General features: G+C 36.7%; 2 protein-coding genes across 8 annotated transcripts in view; one reads left to right on the forward strand and one right to left on the reverse strand.

Annotated features, from left to right (window-relative positions):
• LOC129765010 (protein FAM133-like) overlaps positions 1–9,270 on the forward strand; it is a 364,726-nt gene extending 355,456 nt beyond the window's left edge. For all 7 annotated transcript variants that reach the window (XM_055764758.1, XM_055764755.1, XM_055764760.1 and 4 more), the window contains one exon: positions 7,380–9,270. Coding sequence is in view for 1 of the 7 variants with exons in the window: in XM_055764760.1 (XP_055620735.1) it covers positions 7,380–7,402 (23 nt within the window). In the remaining 6 variants the exon portion in view is untranslated. The remainder of the gene's footprint in view (positions 1–7,379) is intronic.
• Positions 9,271–18,175: 8,905 nt separating this feature from the next.
• LOC129769652 (EEF1A lysine methyltransferase 2) lies at positions 18,176–19,002 on the reverse strand. Its single transcript, XM_055772038.1, has 2 exons — positions 18,717–19,002; positions 18,176–18,658 (listed from the first exon to the last, which is right to left on the reverse strand). The coding sequence occupies exons 1-2, from the start codon at positions 18,922–18,924 to the stop codon at positions 18,186–18,188; spliced, it is 681 nt and encodes a 226-aa protein (XP_055628013.1). The 5' UTR covers positions 18,925–19,002; the 3' UTR covers positions 18,176–18,185.
• Positions 19,003–19,414: the final 412 nt, after the last annotated feature.

Below are 19,414 nucleotides of genomic sequence, written 5' to 3' on the forward strand. Positions count from 1 at the left end.
GCATCACTCAAACTTCATGCAAGATTTCATCGAAGCAACGACGAAAATGTCACCCATACAGTGATCGTTCATTAATTAGGAGGAAACAGCGATTATCATGCGAAAACTTATTGAGATCGGCATTACATCGCATCACAAAAATGAAACAAAATGAAATATTAATATTCTTCATGACTCATATTCCTTCTATGATAGATTGAGCAGTAGAACCAATACGACTTGATTGTGATAGTCTGCAAACGAACATTATTTCACCGAAAAAGCTACTGCTCTCGATGCCGTATAATAGGAAAAAGACAATGGGAAGAAAACACAATACCATAATTATCAATTAAAAATAGAGCAACTTCATGATTTCATGTATATTTTACCTCAAAATATTACGAAATCGTGAGTATTTTCCTGCCAGAAGCTTATTGTCTTTCTTTGTTCGTTACAAACCGTTTGAAGGTTATGAGTACAAACAACAAACGGCCCTTTTCAGGGCTACTATTTAGAGTTTCAAAAGAGTCAAACTAACAGTTTTCTGAACAATGAAAAGAATTACATTTAAAATAATCAAGTGTTCTGAACAATAACAATCCTAGGTCAAACTTCCGTCCGTGCCCCTAGGCTCAGATCCTTCCACTTTTTTATTAGAAAAGCTGTGATGTCGTTTCAAAAAAAGAGAGTAATCATCTTCTGAAATGCTTTTCTTGAACGGCGTGTGGATGAAGTTTTTTCTTTACATGCTGCTCCAGAGCGAAGATCATCTCATTTTTGTTCACACCACTTCCACATTTCTCCACTGCTATGATGCTATTCTTGACCCTACTTCGAGCGGTATGTGATAATTGGGTAATTTGACATCAATTCATCGAAACCTGAAGGTTATGGCATGGTTTATTGAATTTCTTCTTCTTGCTTCTGATTCTGTTTGCCAAATCAAAACCCTGTCAGGAACTTATGAGGAGTGATCGGACGAATAGTGGATGCAACATACAAGCAGTACGAGTCATTTGAAGAGCCTCAACGGGCAGTATCCTCTGCGTAGAACTAGATACACACTACAACATGGCGCAGCATGGTCGTAACCACCCCGAATGTGTTATTTGAACTGATTGAGAACTAGAGATGATCTACGAATTAGAAACTTATCGTAATTCATGTTAAATTGGCGTTAGTTTCGTAGAGAGTGTTTCCATCCGGTTCTAAAGTTATATAACACTGGAATTTTAGTTTTTTTTATGTTTCGCGCCTGGACACAACAATAAAGTTCAAAAAAAGCCAGTCTTTTAAATGAAGATAGTTATTATATTCTACACTGTATACTTCAATTCAACCGACTTCTTACATATCTCTGGAAACTCCGAAAAAATTAGTGGTTCTATAGTTGTGAAACGCAGTGTATATCTGTTATTTTATTTAAGTTCGTTCAGGTCAATCAAGGAGAGCAACTACAACCAAAATTGATTTTTAGCTCATGTTTTGTCATCCTTATTTATGACATAAAATGAGACATAACATAGCAGAAAATGTAATGACTCACAAATACTGGTAAGCATTTGTATAATATACATGGTACAGCAATATAAGATTAATACGAGCGAGCGGAACAAAAGTCAAATAAGCTTTCCGTATACTTTGCCACATATACGGCCCAGAACGAGATAGATATTGTTCTCCTTCATGCGCTGCTTTTTTACTCTTACAAAACACTTCCCAACTTCATTTTATGATCAGGTGCTATATTATCATGTATTCGCTGAACAACTGCTGAAGCATCATTAGCCATATGGATAGCGTGGTCGTATAAAATAGTTGCATTCCAGTCGGCCTTGTTTCGATCCCCATTGACGTCGTATGGACTTTTTTTTTGCACATGAATGAAATGAGAAAAGAAAACAGAAAGAGATGTCTGCACGCATACATACAAACCATTTTGAAGGTTTTTAAAGAGCTCATTATTTGCGCATTTGACTCTCCAGCACACTGAATGGCATCATTTTTGCCAAAGATGACATGTTTTCTACCAACGCTAGTTTGGGTGTACGAAGTATACAGTCTACCCAAGCTCCTACTCAAATTTATAGAGTATCATCTGATCGATCTATTCATGTATCACAGGGCCTTACGAAGTCACTCTCATTGATCAATTTTCACTCAATAATGAACCTACTGCGGAAAGAAACGGATGAAACTTCCATTGGATAACCGATATTTCGATATTTCGCATGCGAAATGTAACATTTCTATAATAATTGATATAGCACATTCTACACTCTTTTCAACTTCTATAAAACCAGATGATGATCTTGCTTCTTTGTGTCATTGTAAACAAACAATGCTTCAATTTATATTCTAGTGTGTAGGTATTGGTAACTACCATACATTGCATGATTTTCATATGTGTGTGTGCAAGCACTGAACGTAAATGAATGTTTTTGTATTTTTCAAGTGTCAAGTTTCTATAAGACCAGTTACATCTTTCGTTGTTTTAGTTGATTTCATCAATAAATCTGGAAACTGCCGAAGGGAAAAGTGCTCACGGAGGAAGAAGAAAGACAAATCGATGCATTTCACTAAGCGAATGTTGGTATCAGAGAAATTTCTCGTCGAATTGAACGATCCCATCAAGTAGTGCTCAATTATTTGGAAAATCCTCAAGGATACGGTAAGAAGGAGAGAGCTCCACGTTTATCGAAGCTCTCTGACCGAGATAAGCGGGAAATAACTAGAACAGCTTCGAATACCTCAAAATCGCTTATGCAAATAAAGCAATATTCCAATGTAAATGTTGCTCGGGTGACAATCCGTCATATTTTGGTAATATATTCTCACATAAAGAGGGCTTAAAAAGTTAAAGTTCCTCACCTTACACCATCTCACATCGGAAGATGTCTGAGTTTTGCCAAAGCTCACATGAGCCGACAGTGGGACATGGTATCTTGTGATAAAGGATGTGTCCAAAAGAATACATTTTGCTATATATCATAACGAAAAGTTTTTCAATGTATAGGTTAATTTCACTGACGAAAAAAAAGTTCTATTTGGATGCCCCTGATGGTTTCAACGGGTACTGGCGCGATGTACGAAAGAAGGAACAGTATTTTTCAACCAGGAATTTTGGTGGAGGCTCGTGCATAGTTTGGGCGGGATTCTGTCCAACCGGAAAGCTCAAGATAGCTTTCATATCATTCAAGGATTACATACATGTTCTGGAGTCCTCTCTACTACCGTTTTTGCGTGGATATCGTCACAAAAAATTCACATTCCAGCAAAACAATGCTACTATTCATACCAGCAAGAAAACTAAGCAATGGATTAAGGACCAAAAACTTAATTTTTAGGACTGGCCGACTCGCTTTCCAGACTTGAATCTTGTTGAAAATTGTAGGGGGATCCTTGTACGCAGGATCTACACTGAGGGAAAACAGTACACCACGATTGAGGAGCTCGAGGTCTCAATTCCGGAAACATGGAATAATATCGAGAAATCCGTTCAGAAAATTTGGTAAATTGTATTCCAACACGAATTTTCCAGGTTATTAGCCGAATTGGCAAGGTTACCAATGTAAATCAGCCGATCGTTTTGAATTTTTCATTGATAATACTTATGAATTTTGAAATGGTCTTATAGAAACTTGACAGCTGAAATTATCATATTTAAGCACAATAAATAAAAAAAAACTCTTTTAAACGAAATTGACGTTAAATATACTTTATTCTAAGCGTTCAATGAATGTATCTCGTTGAAATTATAACGGTTTGTGTTGCAACGAAATAGAATCAGGTCTTATAGAAGTTGGACAGAGTGTAGCAGTTTCAATCGTCAATGAAAGCCTCTGCTTTCCAAATTGAAGAATACCAAATACTTCGAGGAAACACCGAAGTTATATAGAAATGTGAAAAAATATCCCGTAAATACTAGAAAACGAAGTGAAGCCATTTCCACTATAATGTGACGTAAGCGCCATTTGCACTACGATGTTACGATGTGATACGATGTGTTTTTTGTTCTGATCTGATGGCATTTGATGAACGAGATGGGACAGTGAATTTCGCATAACAACAGTTCTCATAGTAGACGTTTAGCATAAAGAAAGTCGCACTCCATGTTTTAATGAAAAACAATCCATCCCCATTCAGTGCTACATTCATAGTAACCAAGTTGTTTTAGAACAGGGATACTCAAAATATTTTGGACAAAAGACCCACTTTCCAGAATGAAGTGATACCATCGACCCCCTATAGCCAAAATTCTTTGAAAATTTTATCTTCATCTTATACATAGGGGAAGTGGGGGCATAGTGGTCACCCTAAGGAATATGCAGATTTTCAGCGTCCACATATCGATTCAATTCCCGTTTCTCGGAAAATATTATAGTTCAACTCGTTGTTGTTCAAGATAGCAAACGGCTTTTATTATAAAAATTCATAATAGTACACTTTTCATCGTTAGAAAAAAGTGGTCACCCACACATATCAAGCTAAATAGGATAGATTTATGCGTTTTTTTTTCGTCCAAATTTGTTCAAATCATATTTGATATAGTATGTACCTATATAAAATAAGCTTGGCCTATTCACCTAGAGTCTCAATTCAAATTTCTTATGCATAAAAAAACATAGTATGAAACAAACAACATTCCGTATAATGAGGCTTGGTTTAGTTGAAGTGGCATATTTATTCAGGGTCAAAGCCACAAAAGGATCCTCTTCAAGAGCAGAATGTGATGAGGTATCTTCTTCTTCTTCAATGGCACTAACGTTCCTAGAGGAACTTCGCCGTCTCAACGTAGTATTACTTGCATTATTTTTATTAGTACTTAGTTGAGATTTCTATGCCAAATAACACGCCTTGAATGCATTCTGAGTGGCAAGCTCTAGAATACGCGTGATCACAGTGCAAGTCGGAGGAAATTTCTTTGACGAAAAATTCCCCCGACCAGAACGGGCATCGAACCCGAACACCCGGCATGTTAGTTATGAGGCTAACCACTCGGCCACGGGTGTGATGAGGTATATCAGCTTTAATAAACAGAACATTGTAAGTCGATATTCACCTATGACCACTTTGCCCCCAAACATCAAAATAATTTCTATGCTAATTAATCGCTGAGATTAAACGAAATATCTGTTCACCTCTCCTAGAATATATGAACAGTTGTCCAAACTGATGATTTGTCCAATATATCAGATTGAATAAACAAAATTTCACGAGAAATTCCTTAGTAACCATGCGCACAGAACTACGCCGTAATGGCTATCGAGAGAGAAATTTCTGTTTTTATTTATATTTTGACATGCGACAGCTCTACTGAAGTACAGGGTGACTCAAAAGTCATTAAATTCTTCAAACATTAGGTGACTATCAATACGGCATCTACAGTCAATAGATATACTACCAAACAAGCAGGTGACCACTTTGCCCCCATGACCAATTTGCCCCCACTACCCCTACTTACGAATTCAAAAACATTGCGATTTGTTAGGTGAGTAAACTTGACATTATTTTCTCAACAATAAAAAGACATAAAGTGTAATTAATAATAATTAAGACAAATTATAACAATAATATTTTCTACTAAAATATTAGTCATTCTTAGAACAAGTTGTTTCACATTACACAATTTAAACAGTATCTTGAAAGTTTCAAAAAAGAACTTACGTTAGTTAATAAGGGTCGATTTTAGACCTGGTCGAAATCAGTTTTCAACAGCAGAGCAACGGATTTAACTATCAGTATCAGGTTCAATGCGTCTTAGTCTACGTCAGGTTTATATGCTATGAGGACCATTCGGAAAGATGGGAAATTGTCATTTTTTCAGCAAATTATGTATAATTATATATATAAAAATGATTTGGTGTCCGTTCCTCACGATTGAACTCAAGATAGGAGCAACGGATTTAAACAGTTTGATGCGTCTTAGTCTGGGTTAGGTTTATATGTGAAAAAAATGAGATACCACGAGTATAGATCACGTACATAAAAATAATTTCTGTGGGAATTTAAGTGTTTAAAATGATTCAAATCAAGATATCAATTGTAGGTGAAACGAAGTTCGCCGGATCAGCTAGTTACAGATAAATATTGTAACTAAATAATTAAATGTCAACGGCATCAAGGTCCCCAAGATTTCTTGACGATGCTAAGTTCCTCGACTGCTAAATTCCTCTTTCAGATGCATTGAAGCTGAATGTTGATTCATCCGAAAAAAAAGTGGTATTAAAATGGCATAGGAGAGCATAGCAGAAAATTTTTGAGATAAATTCCTAAATTCAATAATACCTTAATAATAATAACATACCCTGCCATAATACCACACCGTAGATATTTTTTGATGCGGTAGATAATTACCAAATGTCATACAAACAAACCGGCGGAATCTCAATGCTTCGGTCAGGGATGTGGCCAAAAAGTTGAATCTGTCTAAGTCTATCGTTCAGAGAGCCAAGGACCGGGAGGGACTGCATACGTACAAAGTGCAGAAGGCTCCAAATCGTGACGAACGGCAAAATACGGTGGGAAAGTCATTGTCTCATCATGGATGATGAGACTTACGTCAAGGCGGACTTTCGGCAGCTTCCGGGGCTACTGTTCTTCACCGCCCAGCACAAGTTTGATATTTCGGAGGAAGTAAGGAAGTAGAAACTTCCAAAGTTTGCCAAGAAATACATGTTTTGGCAACCGATATGCTCATGTGGCAAACGGAGTGTGCCGTTCGTGATTCCCGGGACTGTAAACGAGCAGATCAAGGAGTGTCTATAGAAGCGTCTGTTCCCTCTTATGAAGCAACACAATCTTCTGACTGGATCTAGCTTCGTGCCACTACTCAAAAGATGATACGAAGAGTTGGAGTGATACGAAGCCAACAGGGTCGCTTTCGTACCCAAGAATGGTCATTTTGCGGTATGTCAATGCTCAAGCATATGTTCTGAAGATACAGATTCTCCAGAAGTTGTTCCTTTTAACTGTCACAATTTTCAAAACAAGGAGCGCAAAGTTATACACCTAATCAAATATGTAATACGGGAATCTTCAGACTTATTGTTAGGTTTCTTGGTATACTTTTTTTCCTGAATTTCTGAAACAATCTGTCCCAGGTTTTAAATTGAAATACAACCCACGAGATCTGCTGGATAGATCCAATAGATGTATGAGAATCCACGCGAGTATGAATGAACAATTCCCAGATGCCGTCAAGCGGTAGAAGAATTTGAGTGCATTTCATAGTTTCGTCATAGAACAATTCTATGCGAGAACGAATAAAAATTGTAAGATACATGAACTTTAGTCGACTTGATGCACTGAGTTGTTTTACAGCACATTACAATACTAACGAAACCTATTTCCTAATAGAAAAACTAATATTTTTTCTGTTTTTTTTCCTCCCAAAGGTCTCCGCAAGAATCGCCAGTAAGCGTCTACAGCATCCTTTTAAATAATTCATCATCACCGTCACACAAAACCATAACAACACACATTGATCATCGTGCAACTCCCTCGAAGAAAGCAAATTCGTGCGCCCCAAAAACACTAAACCTGTTGCTGATAATGAGTACTGATTGCGTTTCAGCGGATAGTTGCCAAAAAAACTTGATAAACTGTGAAATCGAGTTATACATCTTCCAGCAACAACAGAGCGGCTTTGCAGTCGAAAGTAACCTATCATAATAGCCCAAGATATTACAACAAAAAATATAAGAAAATCAAATTTTAACTGTGAAGTTTACACACACAAACACCCACACACACACATGAACAGCGGAAACACGACACACTCATACACTAACTGACACAATCAAACCTACGAGTAAACGTTAATTACGAACTCTTACATGGAAAAATAAAAAAAAACAACAAAAGCACATTCATATATTCGTTTTTAAAATTGACATTTGTAAAGTAAGTAAATTTAAACCAGTTTATTAAGTTAAATGGAGAGTAATAGAGCAACGGAAGAGAAAGCCGAACATAACTTACGTGTTGAATAAAATTAATTGTAGCTATTAAACAAGGATAAAACAAAATTTCTACTACCATAAGAATACAGAAATGAAACGCATCCACTACTGGACAGTGGAAACCCGGAATCTATGAAGGAATGAAACAAAATATGAAATTCACCGGAAGCAAACCAACGACAAATGAAGAATCGGTAGGATACTATAATCGAATTAAAATAGGAAATAGTACTTTCTCCGTTTCAGACAGCTGCTGGATTACAAACTCACACTAAAACTACCCGTAAATTCAATTGATTACCTTACCTAGAGAAGCAGAACGCAGCAATTTCCTATGCCAAATTGTAGCGGAAACCTGTAAAATTCTATCATAGTTGAACACGTACCCTATTCTGACATTGAATCGATTCTGTAGTTTCATTTATGTGTGGCCAATATTCCGATTGTTCTCGCTCGGTGGTTTCTCAACGAGCTAAACTCTATTGTCCAATAGCGTTAGACAGGTAACAGTGAAAAATAAACCATTGGAATGCCCATTTCATCCCCAACACAGCTCATGTATGTTTGATGTTCAACGTTGAAAATACCTATGTAAACAGAAACTAAAAACAAAGCAGATAAACTTATTGCAAGAGGAAAAAAAACAAACGAAAGCGTAAAGTGGACAAAATCTGTGTTAAAGTCTAAAGACGCTAAACAATAAACGGAAATTTTAACATATGTGTTCTGGTTAATACAATTAGGGCAAAAAAACAGATATTCTACGAACGAACACTTTGGAGTACACATGAAGAAATAAAACCAATAGAGCAGGCCGAACGAAAACTAGTGAAACAGCAGAGAGATGAAGATGCGGAAAAACTGTACACGGAAAACAAAAAACAGAAAACAACTAGATAAATATTTATAAAAAAGAGAAAAGTGAAACCGCAGACAAAACATATACACACACACTCTTAGTATTATAGTTAATGTATAAATTGTCTCATTCTACGAAGCTTACGCAAGTGTGATGGGAAAAAAACCACTCGGAAACCGATTCGACAGCAAGTGTACTCTGTATTCGAAGGATGTTTTTATTTCGGCAAATACTCAACCACAAAAACGTTCTTAATTAGCTCGTGCGTTTATATTTCGGCAGCAATTGGAAAAGATATATATGCACACGGTTCCCGTGCTAAGATTATCATTTCGACCGTTGTTGCAAACAGTGCTGCTCCAGAAAATTGATTTAGACTCAGCTCATTTTAATATATATAAAATAATTGTAGTTTTAAAATATCAAATTTCTTACTAAAACATATTCTTTTGTGATATGTTGTAATCGAACGATATTATTACTGATACCGATGACAGCCATTGTGACAGACGATACGTGTCTATGTGCTTTCCGATATAATAATGGGCTCCACACATACAGTTTACCCTCTTCTCGTTTTCTAAAAAACAAAACAGCTTCAAACACCTAGACGAGAACCAGAAGGAATAATATTGGAAGTAGACATCCTTATCTCATTGCCACTACTACAATTACTACCCGAACACTACACGGAAAAATATTTAATTGTGCTTCGATGAGAATAACGATTTCAACTAAAAATTGGGAAAACTAAAAACACTGAATTCTAAGATCGATTCAACTGGGAGGAAAGACAAATCGAAATCGAAAGGGCATAGGGATATCTCTATTAATTCACGTAATTGTAGTTTCCGTCCGAGGTTAGAGGGTCGAGCCGAGAAAACTTCTTGGGCGGAGGATTTTCTCGGGTCCATAGACGTTTAGCTCCACAAGAATACCAGGACAATCCCGGACCCAGAACCCAACAGTACCTTACCCATCAATATTTTGTCTATGTTCAAGTGTTTCAAGGCAGTATTCTAGTCTATAAATTTGGAAAAACTAAAACAAAATCTGCATATTTCTGAAGTTTAGGCATCCAAGAATATACCATAGAAAGAACTATTCGAAAATCCCATTAATTACCGAGTTATAGTACGGTCATAACAATAAGCTTCAACACGTTTTTCTCGAAACTAGTTTTTATCAAACTGGCGTATATGATATCTCAAGTTCAACTGAACCGATATATGCCGTCTTTATATGAATACAATATATATAAAATATGTATGCACATCTCTATCGCATAAACCCATAAAAAACAGTTTTTCAAGCTTAATTTTTTTTTAAATCGATAAACGTAAAAAAATCGTTTTAAACAGCATTCTTTGCTTTAAACGGCCGCCATTTTGTAAAAAAAAATGTTTTTGACTTGTCCGAGGTTAGTGCGATAGCGACATCTTTACTAATTCAGAATATGTTCGATATCCAGAAGAGCTGGATATCGTGCACGCCGATTGAACCACCTCACTGCATCAGCTTGTAACTATTTTAATTATAATTTTTCCCATCATTTTTGTTCTATTGTTGAAAAATAGATAAACAAATTCAAGCTCATCAGAGCAACTGTTTATAATAAAACAACAAATAGTGGCCAGAATCCGAGTTCGGAAGCTCCAAAACACGACTATGTGTCGGGGTCTTGGTCGTATTCTGGCATGGAAGGAGGAGAGATGGCAGATTTGACAACATGTCTTCGTTTTGAAAACATTTGACTTGCTGTGAAGACATTTGATTTTGTGACGACATTTTGAATACAATATGAAGTATGTGAAGACATTTCAGTATGATAGTGTATTTGGATTTTTGGGAGATATTATTTCCATAAAATTCCTACTATTGACTGAAAACATCGCCAAAAAAGTAAGTCTTTTGTCTAAGGCGGCTCGCACACCCGAGCAGTAAGGGGCTGTCCACATACCACGTGAACAACTTTAGGGGGGTTAGGGGGTTAGGATACGAAAATGTCCAAGCTTGTCCATGATGAGGGGGGAGGAGGTATAGATAATTTCCACGTGGACAAATAAAATTATTCTCCATTTTTTAATCTGTATGCATAAATGTAGCGATCGGTCCGTGTCAAAACAAAAAGAAACTTTTTATGTAGGTAGCATGCAATTTTCACAACCTATTCGCCCTCGTTTCTAATTGATTCGTCCGATTTAGCAGTTGCTGGCACTGTGTAAAGAGAATCTGAGAGTGCCGGTCATGTATCCATACTAGGATTGGGCGTTCTTTGAGAAAAGATCGATCTCGATTTTGATTTTCTAAACAGCATAGGGATCGATTCACTGATTGAATCGGTACCAAAGAATCGATCTTTGCTGAATCTTTGAAAAATCGAATGTATTTGTACTATTTATTTACGTATTCTATTCAATTGTCGTCTTATCTTTAAACGTGGAATAAACATTTCACATTTCTATTCAAACATCAAAGGCATTTTATTTTGATTCTCAGCATAAAACAAGAAAAAACTCGAAAGCCCAGAAAAATTACGTTTTCTACGTTTCCATTCATCTTGTGCCGTTTTGAAATCATTACATTAAATAAATTAATTGAACATTATTATTAGTAATTTAACAACTGATATTTGTCCAGAACTCCGCTGACATAAATCACATAAAATCCAACCGTTCCATACGTCTGACATTTAGTCGAAACCTTAGTAGTAGTCTCTGTTCTAGAAAAGAACGTTTGGGCTGGACCCGATGTCACCATCCAATTTCGTAACAATTTTCGCTGTCAGCCTAGTGAATGTGATGGTGTAAATATAGCTTGTGACCAATTTTGTAACGACCAAACTTACAAAACTGCATCTTCTAAGTTTACGACCACCAATTTGATAAATGGAAGCCTTGACTTGAAATGGATCCAATGGTTATGAAATTTGTCAGGTGATTTTTGGTGAAATTAAAATCAATGTTCAGTTGAAAACAAATTTACATAAAATTTTCTACGATCAAAAAGATCGGAAAGATCGATAAGATCGATTTTCGCGATTTTTTGGAGCACAAAGAATAGATCCAACAAATCGAAAATCGGAAAGGAAAAGATCGATCTTCTAAATACCGATCCGAGATCGCCCAATCCTAATCCATACTTCTCTATTATCTCTTTTCTTGGCCATTTTCATTGAAATATATATATTGAAAGTAATGCACATAAATTGTGAGCTATTGTCCATTGTTAGTAGATGATAATTCATTCCACCAGAATGAAGGTAACACCACAGGATGTTAGTATTGTAGTATTGAAATTGGTCGCCATTGTTTTCTCAAATGCAGGTTTTGATTCAGTTTCCGTTCATGATAAAAAACCACTTCGTTTCTATCTCTTGAGAACTTTCAAGGTTTTGCAAAAATGGAACACGAACAAAAAATTCTATTTGAGGTGTCGGGTCGTATCTCTGAAGAAGGGTTTCTAGCAGCGATCCTCTTTATTGCTCTTTATTGAAATGTGGTAAATTGGGAAATACTCTTCCAAGGGTTGGCCCGGAAAGTTCGTACCGCCATTGATGACAAATAAATCGAGGAATCTATCAAGAATAATAATACTCGGCACATGACAGATGAATTAACAGATTCACACAGATATCAAAACATACCGTCCCTGAGCATCTGGTGAAGCAAGCTTACACAAACTGCTAGGGCATATGGGTTCCACATTATTTGACCGAAACAAACTCTATTGATCACATCTTTATCTACGACTCGTTCTATAAGCGTTAAAAACGCCGTTTGATGGGCGATGAAAAGCCTAATAATTAACAACAATTTAGAATGAAAAAAAATAATCGACATAAACCGTTATCTATTCCCAAAGCCGGTCCTCACTCGCAGAAAGTCATGCTGTATGTCTGGTGGTATTGAAAAGAAATTCTATGTTATGGGCTACAAACAAATAACCAGTCTATAAATTTCAATAAATACAGCACGCAACTGGACGAATTGAGGGCAGAGATCCGTTCAGTATCAATGAATACAAAGGGTGTCGCGTTGCACCAGAGTAACGTCAGACCTCATGTCTCTTCGACAACCTCGCATTTTGGAGTTCGACAGGGATGTGCTGTTCCACTCGCCGTGCTCATAGTATAAAAAACCCAATGACAGTTTTTTGACGAAAGATTGTGGAACAAACCAGTTTTAATTATAATTTTAAGTTTTCCTTAAAATCGGCACAAGCTCTCAGTGGTAGATGAACTTATTACAATCACAAAACTACTGCTAGGGTAATAATTTGACAAGGTTTCACGACGCCTTAGGCTAAGGTTACTTTGGATAGAAGCAAGGCGCCTCTATATGTACCAGGTGAAACAATCATATAAAATGCACTTTCAGCCATATTGGAAATGCTGTCGGTATTGTTTACAAACAGCATCAGAACGCTGCCGGCGGCTCTCTACAAACTGCTACAACGCTTATTCGAACGATGCCTACTATGTTCGGGTTTCGCGAATTTATATGAAAAAGATAGAATGGTTTTGTAGAATTTCATTCTCATATCCACTACTCTCGCATGTGGAAATGCAAAAATGGCGTATCCTAGCAATAACAAAACAAACAACCCCCGCTCCACAAACCGTAATCCCCTTCTTATTGAAGTGATGATGTTGCTTCACCTGTTATACATTGATATAAGCGCCTTGGATAGGAGTACGCACGAAAATTTGATTGTACGAATAGAAACAAACAATTTTGTTCGATAGAAGCTGACGAATTCGAACGAAGCAAGGGGGAAGCAATGTAACCACACCAGCCGGGTGACGTCTTTAGAGAACCCCCATTGAACTGACAGGAGCCAACATATTGGGTATCCCACTGACATTTTCCCTTTGTTTTCATATGAATTGGGTATCCCACTGACAGTTCTGCTTGAGATTTTGCTAACGATCCTAGCATCAATCATAGCACCCGGCTGAACCACACCAATACAACTCAATGTGGTTGTTTCCTTTCACTATTGCATACAATTCGTACGACCACTTTTCTGCATCCAGTGACCGCCTTACTGTATTTATAAAAATGTTTTGACAAATCAGAGTCGTCCATTCTATTTTTTTTTTGGCATTTGAATCTTTGTACAGCCCACCTTAATAGAACACTTATCATAGTTTAGTTTTTGTGGAAGTATTTGAGCGATATTGAAGTTAATTATCATTTCTAGATTCCGCAATACATTCTTTGTTCAAATTTGATGAAATGAAGGTAGGTTAGGTTGGTTTTTTTTCCAAAATATATATTTTATTAAGGCACATGTGGCGTTAGCCTGACGGGGCCGGGAGTCCAATATTTTGACATTTTTTGTCTTACAACTATGTTAGTAATATGTAACCAATTGGCTCGAGATTAGTATTACAAAGATTCTCATAATTGGGATGTTGCAGTCTCCAGTACTATGTATGTATGGCCGACACGGGATACTTCCTATTGGGGTGCAACTGACCATTGATCAGCGACGCCCCCCTAGTCTGTACCCCATATCAATCATGGTGCATCTCTCTTGACTCGAGGAATCCAGGGTAGAATGGTCACTGAGCGGTACAATCTTCAGCTCGTGTAGAGTTGTCATGAGCGGTACAATCTTTGGCTCTTGTTGAATGATCAGTGGCCTACACAACCTTCGACCTGTGTATCTGTAAAGAGTATGTGTATGTATTGCCGTATGTGTATATATTAGGTTGGTTGAACACATTATATAACAACCAGTGGCGTAGCGTGACCGGGTGACACCCGGGGCGAGTTACTGGGGTGTCACCCCCCTATAATATTCAGTTTTGGTTTTCGAATGCAAAATCAAACAGTTACAAAACAAGAAAACAAATAAAATATGGATTATTTGCGGATGTCGAAATGTGACTCTAATAAATATTATCAAATAAATATCTTTTGGAGCAGAGACCGACACTCATTTTGTAAAAGTGCTTCCCGTTAAGTTAGCTTTCGCTCTCTTGTTGGGGGCTCAATGGAATACGCAACACTAAGCCTCTACACTCGGCTTCTTCTTCAGACGATTTTGACCGTTCTTCTTGGAAATGTTGGAGTGCATTAGTCATTTTCATCGGGAATTCCCGATGCACATGATCCAGTATTTGAGTCGCGCAATACTCCAGTGTTTGTGATCCGCCCATAAATTGGTTTCACACCATTATAATGAGCACTCCATCGACAGTCTTTTAAGAGGGACCCCGGTCTGAAAGGTCGAAAAACATCTTTGTTTTGTTGTCCTAAAAGGATCTTTCGATATTTGATTTCATTGGAAAATTACAGCCAAAAGTGTGAGGGATATGGCATTGCTGTACGAGTTTTTAAATGCATTCTTCTCAAACCCATGTTTCTTTTCAGCTGGTGGTATCAATATCTCAGGATTTGCTCGACCAATTTGGCTAAATTTTTTTTATCAGCATGTAAAAAATAATTATCTAAAGCGTTACAAAGCCGTTTTTTCATTTTTATGTTTTTCCATGAGCTTCTAAACAGCGATTTTTCATGAAAAATAACTCATTTTTAACAAAAATGGCCATCATTTTGGCAATTTTTCGATTTCTCAAAAAAACTTCTATGTAACACTTTAGGTAATGTCCTAAAGTTTCAAAATATTCATTGAAATTCGTTTTACGACACCCAGACGAAAAATCATAATCGTTTTCGACCCCCTCGTTCTCGAGACTTTGAATTTACACCCCCGTACAGAAATAAAAGATGTAGTATGACGAAATAATGAACATAAAAAAACCAAGAAAGATTCTATAAAATGAACTTCTCCATAGTGAATTGTTATGTTAAATCCTGTTTTTTTTTCAATATAATATACTTGTCATGGTCATGACAAGTATATTATCCTTACAGGGGTGACACCCCGGGCGGACCGCCCAGAACCGCACAGAAGAAAATGTAATATCACAAGTAGACTAGACATATTGTGACGTGAGGAAAGACATCATGAGTACAAATGCTTCACACAAAAAAACGTATTTTTTATTATAAACTACCTGGCCCTGCAAACTTCGTCCCGCCCAAAATTATTTTTTTGTTATCACCTTCAAACATTCACGTTTTCTTGCTAAGCAAACGTTCATGGGTCCAATCGCAGAACTGTTCATAGATTGATCTTCTAATCGACCCTTCAAATTTACCTTTTACTATAAATTTCTCAGTACTTCTACTAAAACTTGTCTTTATAATATCAAATTATTTTCAGACATAATTCTCGTTCAAGATTTTTCAACCACTTGCAAATAACATGTTTCTCTGTTACATGGAACGAATGTTTGATACAGGAAATATAATAAAATAAAGACAGCCCTAAATCGGACAACTCCTTTCTCAAGTTTTGTTCTTATCAATACATTCGTCAAAATTCATAACATTTATCACTATGTAATTGAATTTTTTGAATTTTACCATTTTCTTTAAGAATTTTCCGAAAATTTTCAATTGTCATGTTTGGTTGAAATATGTGTAATATTTTTATGAGACCCCCTTTCCATTCCAGTGGAGGTAGAGGTCATAGAAACATTTCTCGTACCCAAAAACCCTCACATCCCACTTGTGGCTTCATTTGCTTGATTAGTTCACGAGCTTTGCAGAAATTAGTGTTTGATTTGTTTGGTGTAGTTGTGTTGAACCACCATAGAAACATTTATTGCTCCCTAAAACCTCCATATGCTAATTTTTGTTCAACTTGCTTCATTAGATAAAAAGGTAAAAGTTTTTCGGACCACCGATTAACTTTGAAAACCATATCTTAAAACCAAAAAAATAGTATCTCTGATATCAAGGTATATTATGTAAAAAATCCCCAGCTTTCGAGAAAAAAATATTTAAAAAATATACCGCGCTCTTGTCCAATGTCATGAAAACAATAGAAAACGAATACAATCAATAATTACAAAAATGTAATCGATTTCCATAATCCATAAATCCATAAAAGGCTAACTCATTGGCTTCAATTTGATGATTATCTAAATCGGTTCAGTGGTTCAAAAATCATGAACTTTTGAAAAAAAAAGGCATTTTAAAATGGGAATAGTCACCCTAATGAAAAAAATTGTAAGGAGTTGTATCTAGGACACGACTGCATATTTTCGACGTAGAACTACGCAATTATATTACGCAATCCACTTGTTTACCACTTCGAAGATTATTTTAGAATGCATCGAAATTTTTGTAATAGATTATGTTCTTCGTTACAAATAAATTTGATGAACGTCCTTTTACGTTTGATATGATGACTAGGACTACCAAAATATGTGAACGGAAGAATTGTCAAATGATCATTGTATTTTACATTTCCCTCTGAAATTATTGCACATCTCATGTTTACGTAGTTCTCGAACCGCGAAAGTTCATTCACCTCAAGTAACTGAAATGACGATTTTCCAGGCTTCTCAGTTTAAATGTAAGTTTTAGGGACACATATTCCGGTCTGCACAACGACAAGCGAGTACGGCAGAACAAATGTATGGGGAAAAAAATTATTCCAGTTTTCATGAATTTAAACCGTTTAGAGATTAGCGAATTGTAATGTAGCATATCAAACAAATCTTAGAAAATTTCCGATTCGATTGGTATGCAAATCATGAGAATTCGTTCACAGTGAAAATAGTCATGAACGTTAACTTTATTTCATAAAAACGTGACCTGTTTTCTGATTTGGCACCCTTCTTGAAAGACTTAGTTCTACATCAAAAATAAAAAAATATGGGTCTAATAATTTGCGATAAATAACAAAGCTAAAACTATTCATGGAAATCTGAGAACCACTACAGGAAAACCTGTTTTTGTGCGGTTGCTTTTTGTGCGATTTATCATTTATGTGACTGTTTAGGTGCGATATTATTATTTGTGCAATTAGTTTGTGTGATTCAAGACATAATAAAATCGCACAAAAAGAGTCGCACAAACGAGGAATCATGCGGAAAGGGACCGCACAAAAACAGAATTGCCTGTATATCGGTTTGGTATGGAATGACTGTATACATAGATTACTTTTTCGTGTTTCGAAATTTATTTTGAGGTTAATGTCACGGAGGCAAAGTCCCCATTTAACGAGGAAAAGATATTGAGGCGGCCTAATCCACCGAGATGACGCAATCCGAGTCGACCGCGTTTGCCCGGTTAATTTCTCATCAGAAATCATTAGAAACAGACCATCAGATGGTCTTATTCTTATACCCGTCATGTTTTTCCGCGTCAGAATATTTCTAGCCTACTTGTGGCATTACTCTTTATTCTGTGTGGTTATTTCTGTCCCTCTTGCTTCCTTCCTGATTTTATACGGAAATCAGCCGAACAACACTTTGAAGAACAACAGATAAATAAAAAGCATATTTCAAAATCTCAACCAGTTTTATTGTTCTTGTTTTTAACGAATACCACAGATGTAACAACATTCCCCACGGAACCCCCAAATTTAAATGTGGGCGTTGGAACAACTGCATGCAGTTCGAAAATTCCCTCGAAGCTTCTCACTAACTCACTCTCAGTCCAATTACACGAAGTGAGAATAAATAGTCCGTCGTCGTCTAAGAGACTATCAACACTTTTCATATAAATCTCTCGCATCTTTTTAGAATCTTCTGGGTGTAAACTAATCGCATCGTATGTGCCCTTGTCGTGGACAACATAAAACTTTCCCAATTCGTGCACTGCCGTTTCGTTCAATAAGTCTACCACCTTATAGCTGATACAAAGATTCTGGTCCTTGCAAATCGCTTCGGCAAGCTCTATCGCTTTGGGCGAATAATCTACTCCGGTTAAATGTGAATAACCCTCACGTGCCAACTCAATCAACATCATACCATTACCGCATCCTGAAACATGAATTAAGTATTAAAACAAATTGGGGGAATTAATAAACCATCACTGTACCCAAATCAACTATAGAAGCATCCTGACTTATCCGATCCTCTTGTTTCTCGATCCATCGGATAATCCTCAGCTGACTGTCCTCATCGAACCATACCTCACCAACATCGCCATGGTCTCTATAGTTCCGAATCTCCGTATCATAGCTTGACTCCCAATATTCCTTCGTGCCGAGCTCGGAACTTTCCAATTCATCAACTTGTTCAGACATATTTTGCTGGTTCAGTATCCCGAGGGAAAATCCGAAGTCAAATCCTAATAACGATGCGCGCCCCAAAAGCACTTGCGTTAAAATGTCAAAACATTATGATACAAAAACAAATAGGTTTCCTTGCACCATCAAGCAGTGCCACCAAGCGGTGACTAGCACATCTAATTTGTTACCAAAGAAAAATGTCACAGACTGATATGCTCAAAATAATAGAACTAAATAAATGTATTTAAAAAATACCACCTAAAAAGTCCAAGTTTTTTTTGAATTATGAAGACAATATTTTAATCAAACATCTAAATAGGGTTTATTCTGCGTGGTACGTTGTAGATTAGTCAATAAATGTTATTAAGCGACGTATAAAGCTCAAATTATCGGTTGTTATCGCCCACTGTTGTTCAGTAACTTCTATGCCTACCTCACCGCGGAGTCGCTGGTGTCTCGTGACCAGGGTTGCCAACTATTTTTTTTTAAATCAGGGAGAATGAAA

This window comes from Toxorhynchites rutilus, chromosome 2 (assembly GCF_029784135.1).
Source record: "Toxorhynchites rutilus septentrionalis strain SRP chromosome 2, ASM2978413v1, whole genome shotgun sequence".
Taxonomy (NCBI): domain Eukaryota; kingdom Metazoa; phylum Arthropoda; class Insecta; order Diptera; family Culicidae; genus Toxorhynchites; species Toxorhynchites rutilus.

Bases quoted from the DNA above. Each gene is read 5' to 3' on its own strand.
- LOC129769652 (XM_055772038.1), bottom strand. From the start codon at position 18,924: ATGTCTGAACAAGTTGATGAATTGGAAAGTTCCGAGCTCGGCACGAAG. The intron at 18,659-18,716 runs GTACAGTGATGG...TTCATGTTTCAG, and splicing joins TGCTTCTATAGTTGATTTGG to GATGCGGTAATGGTATGATG.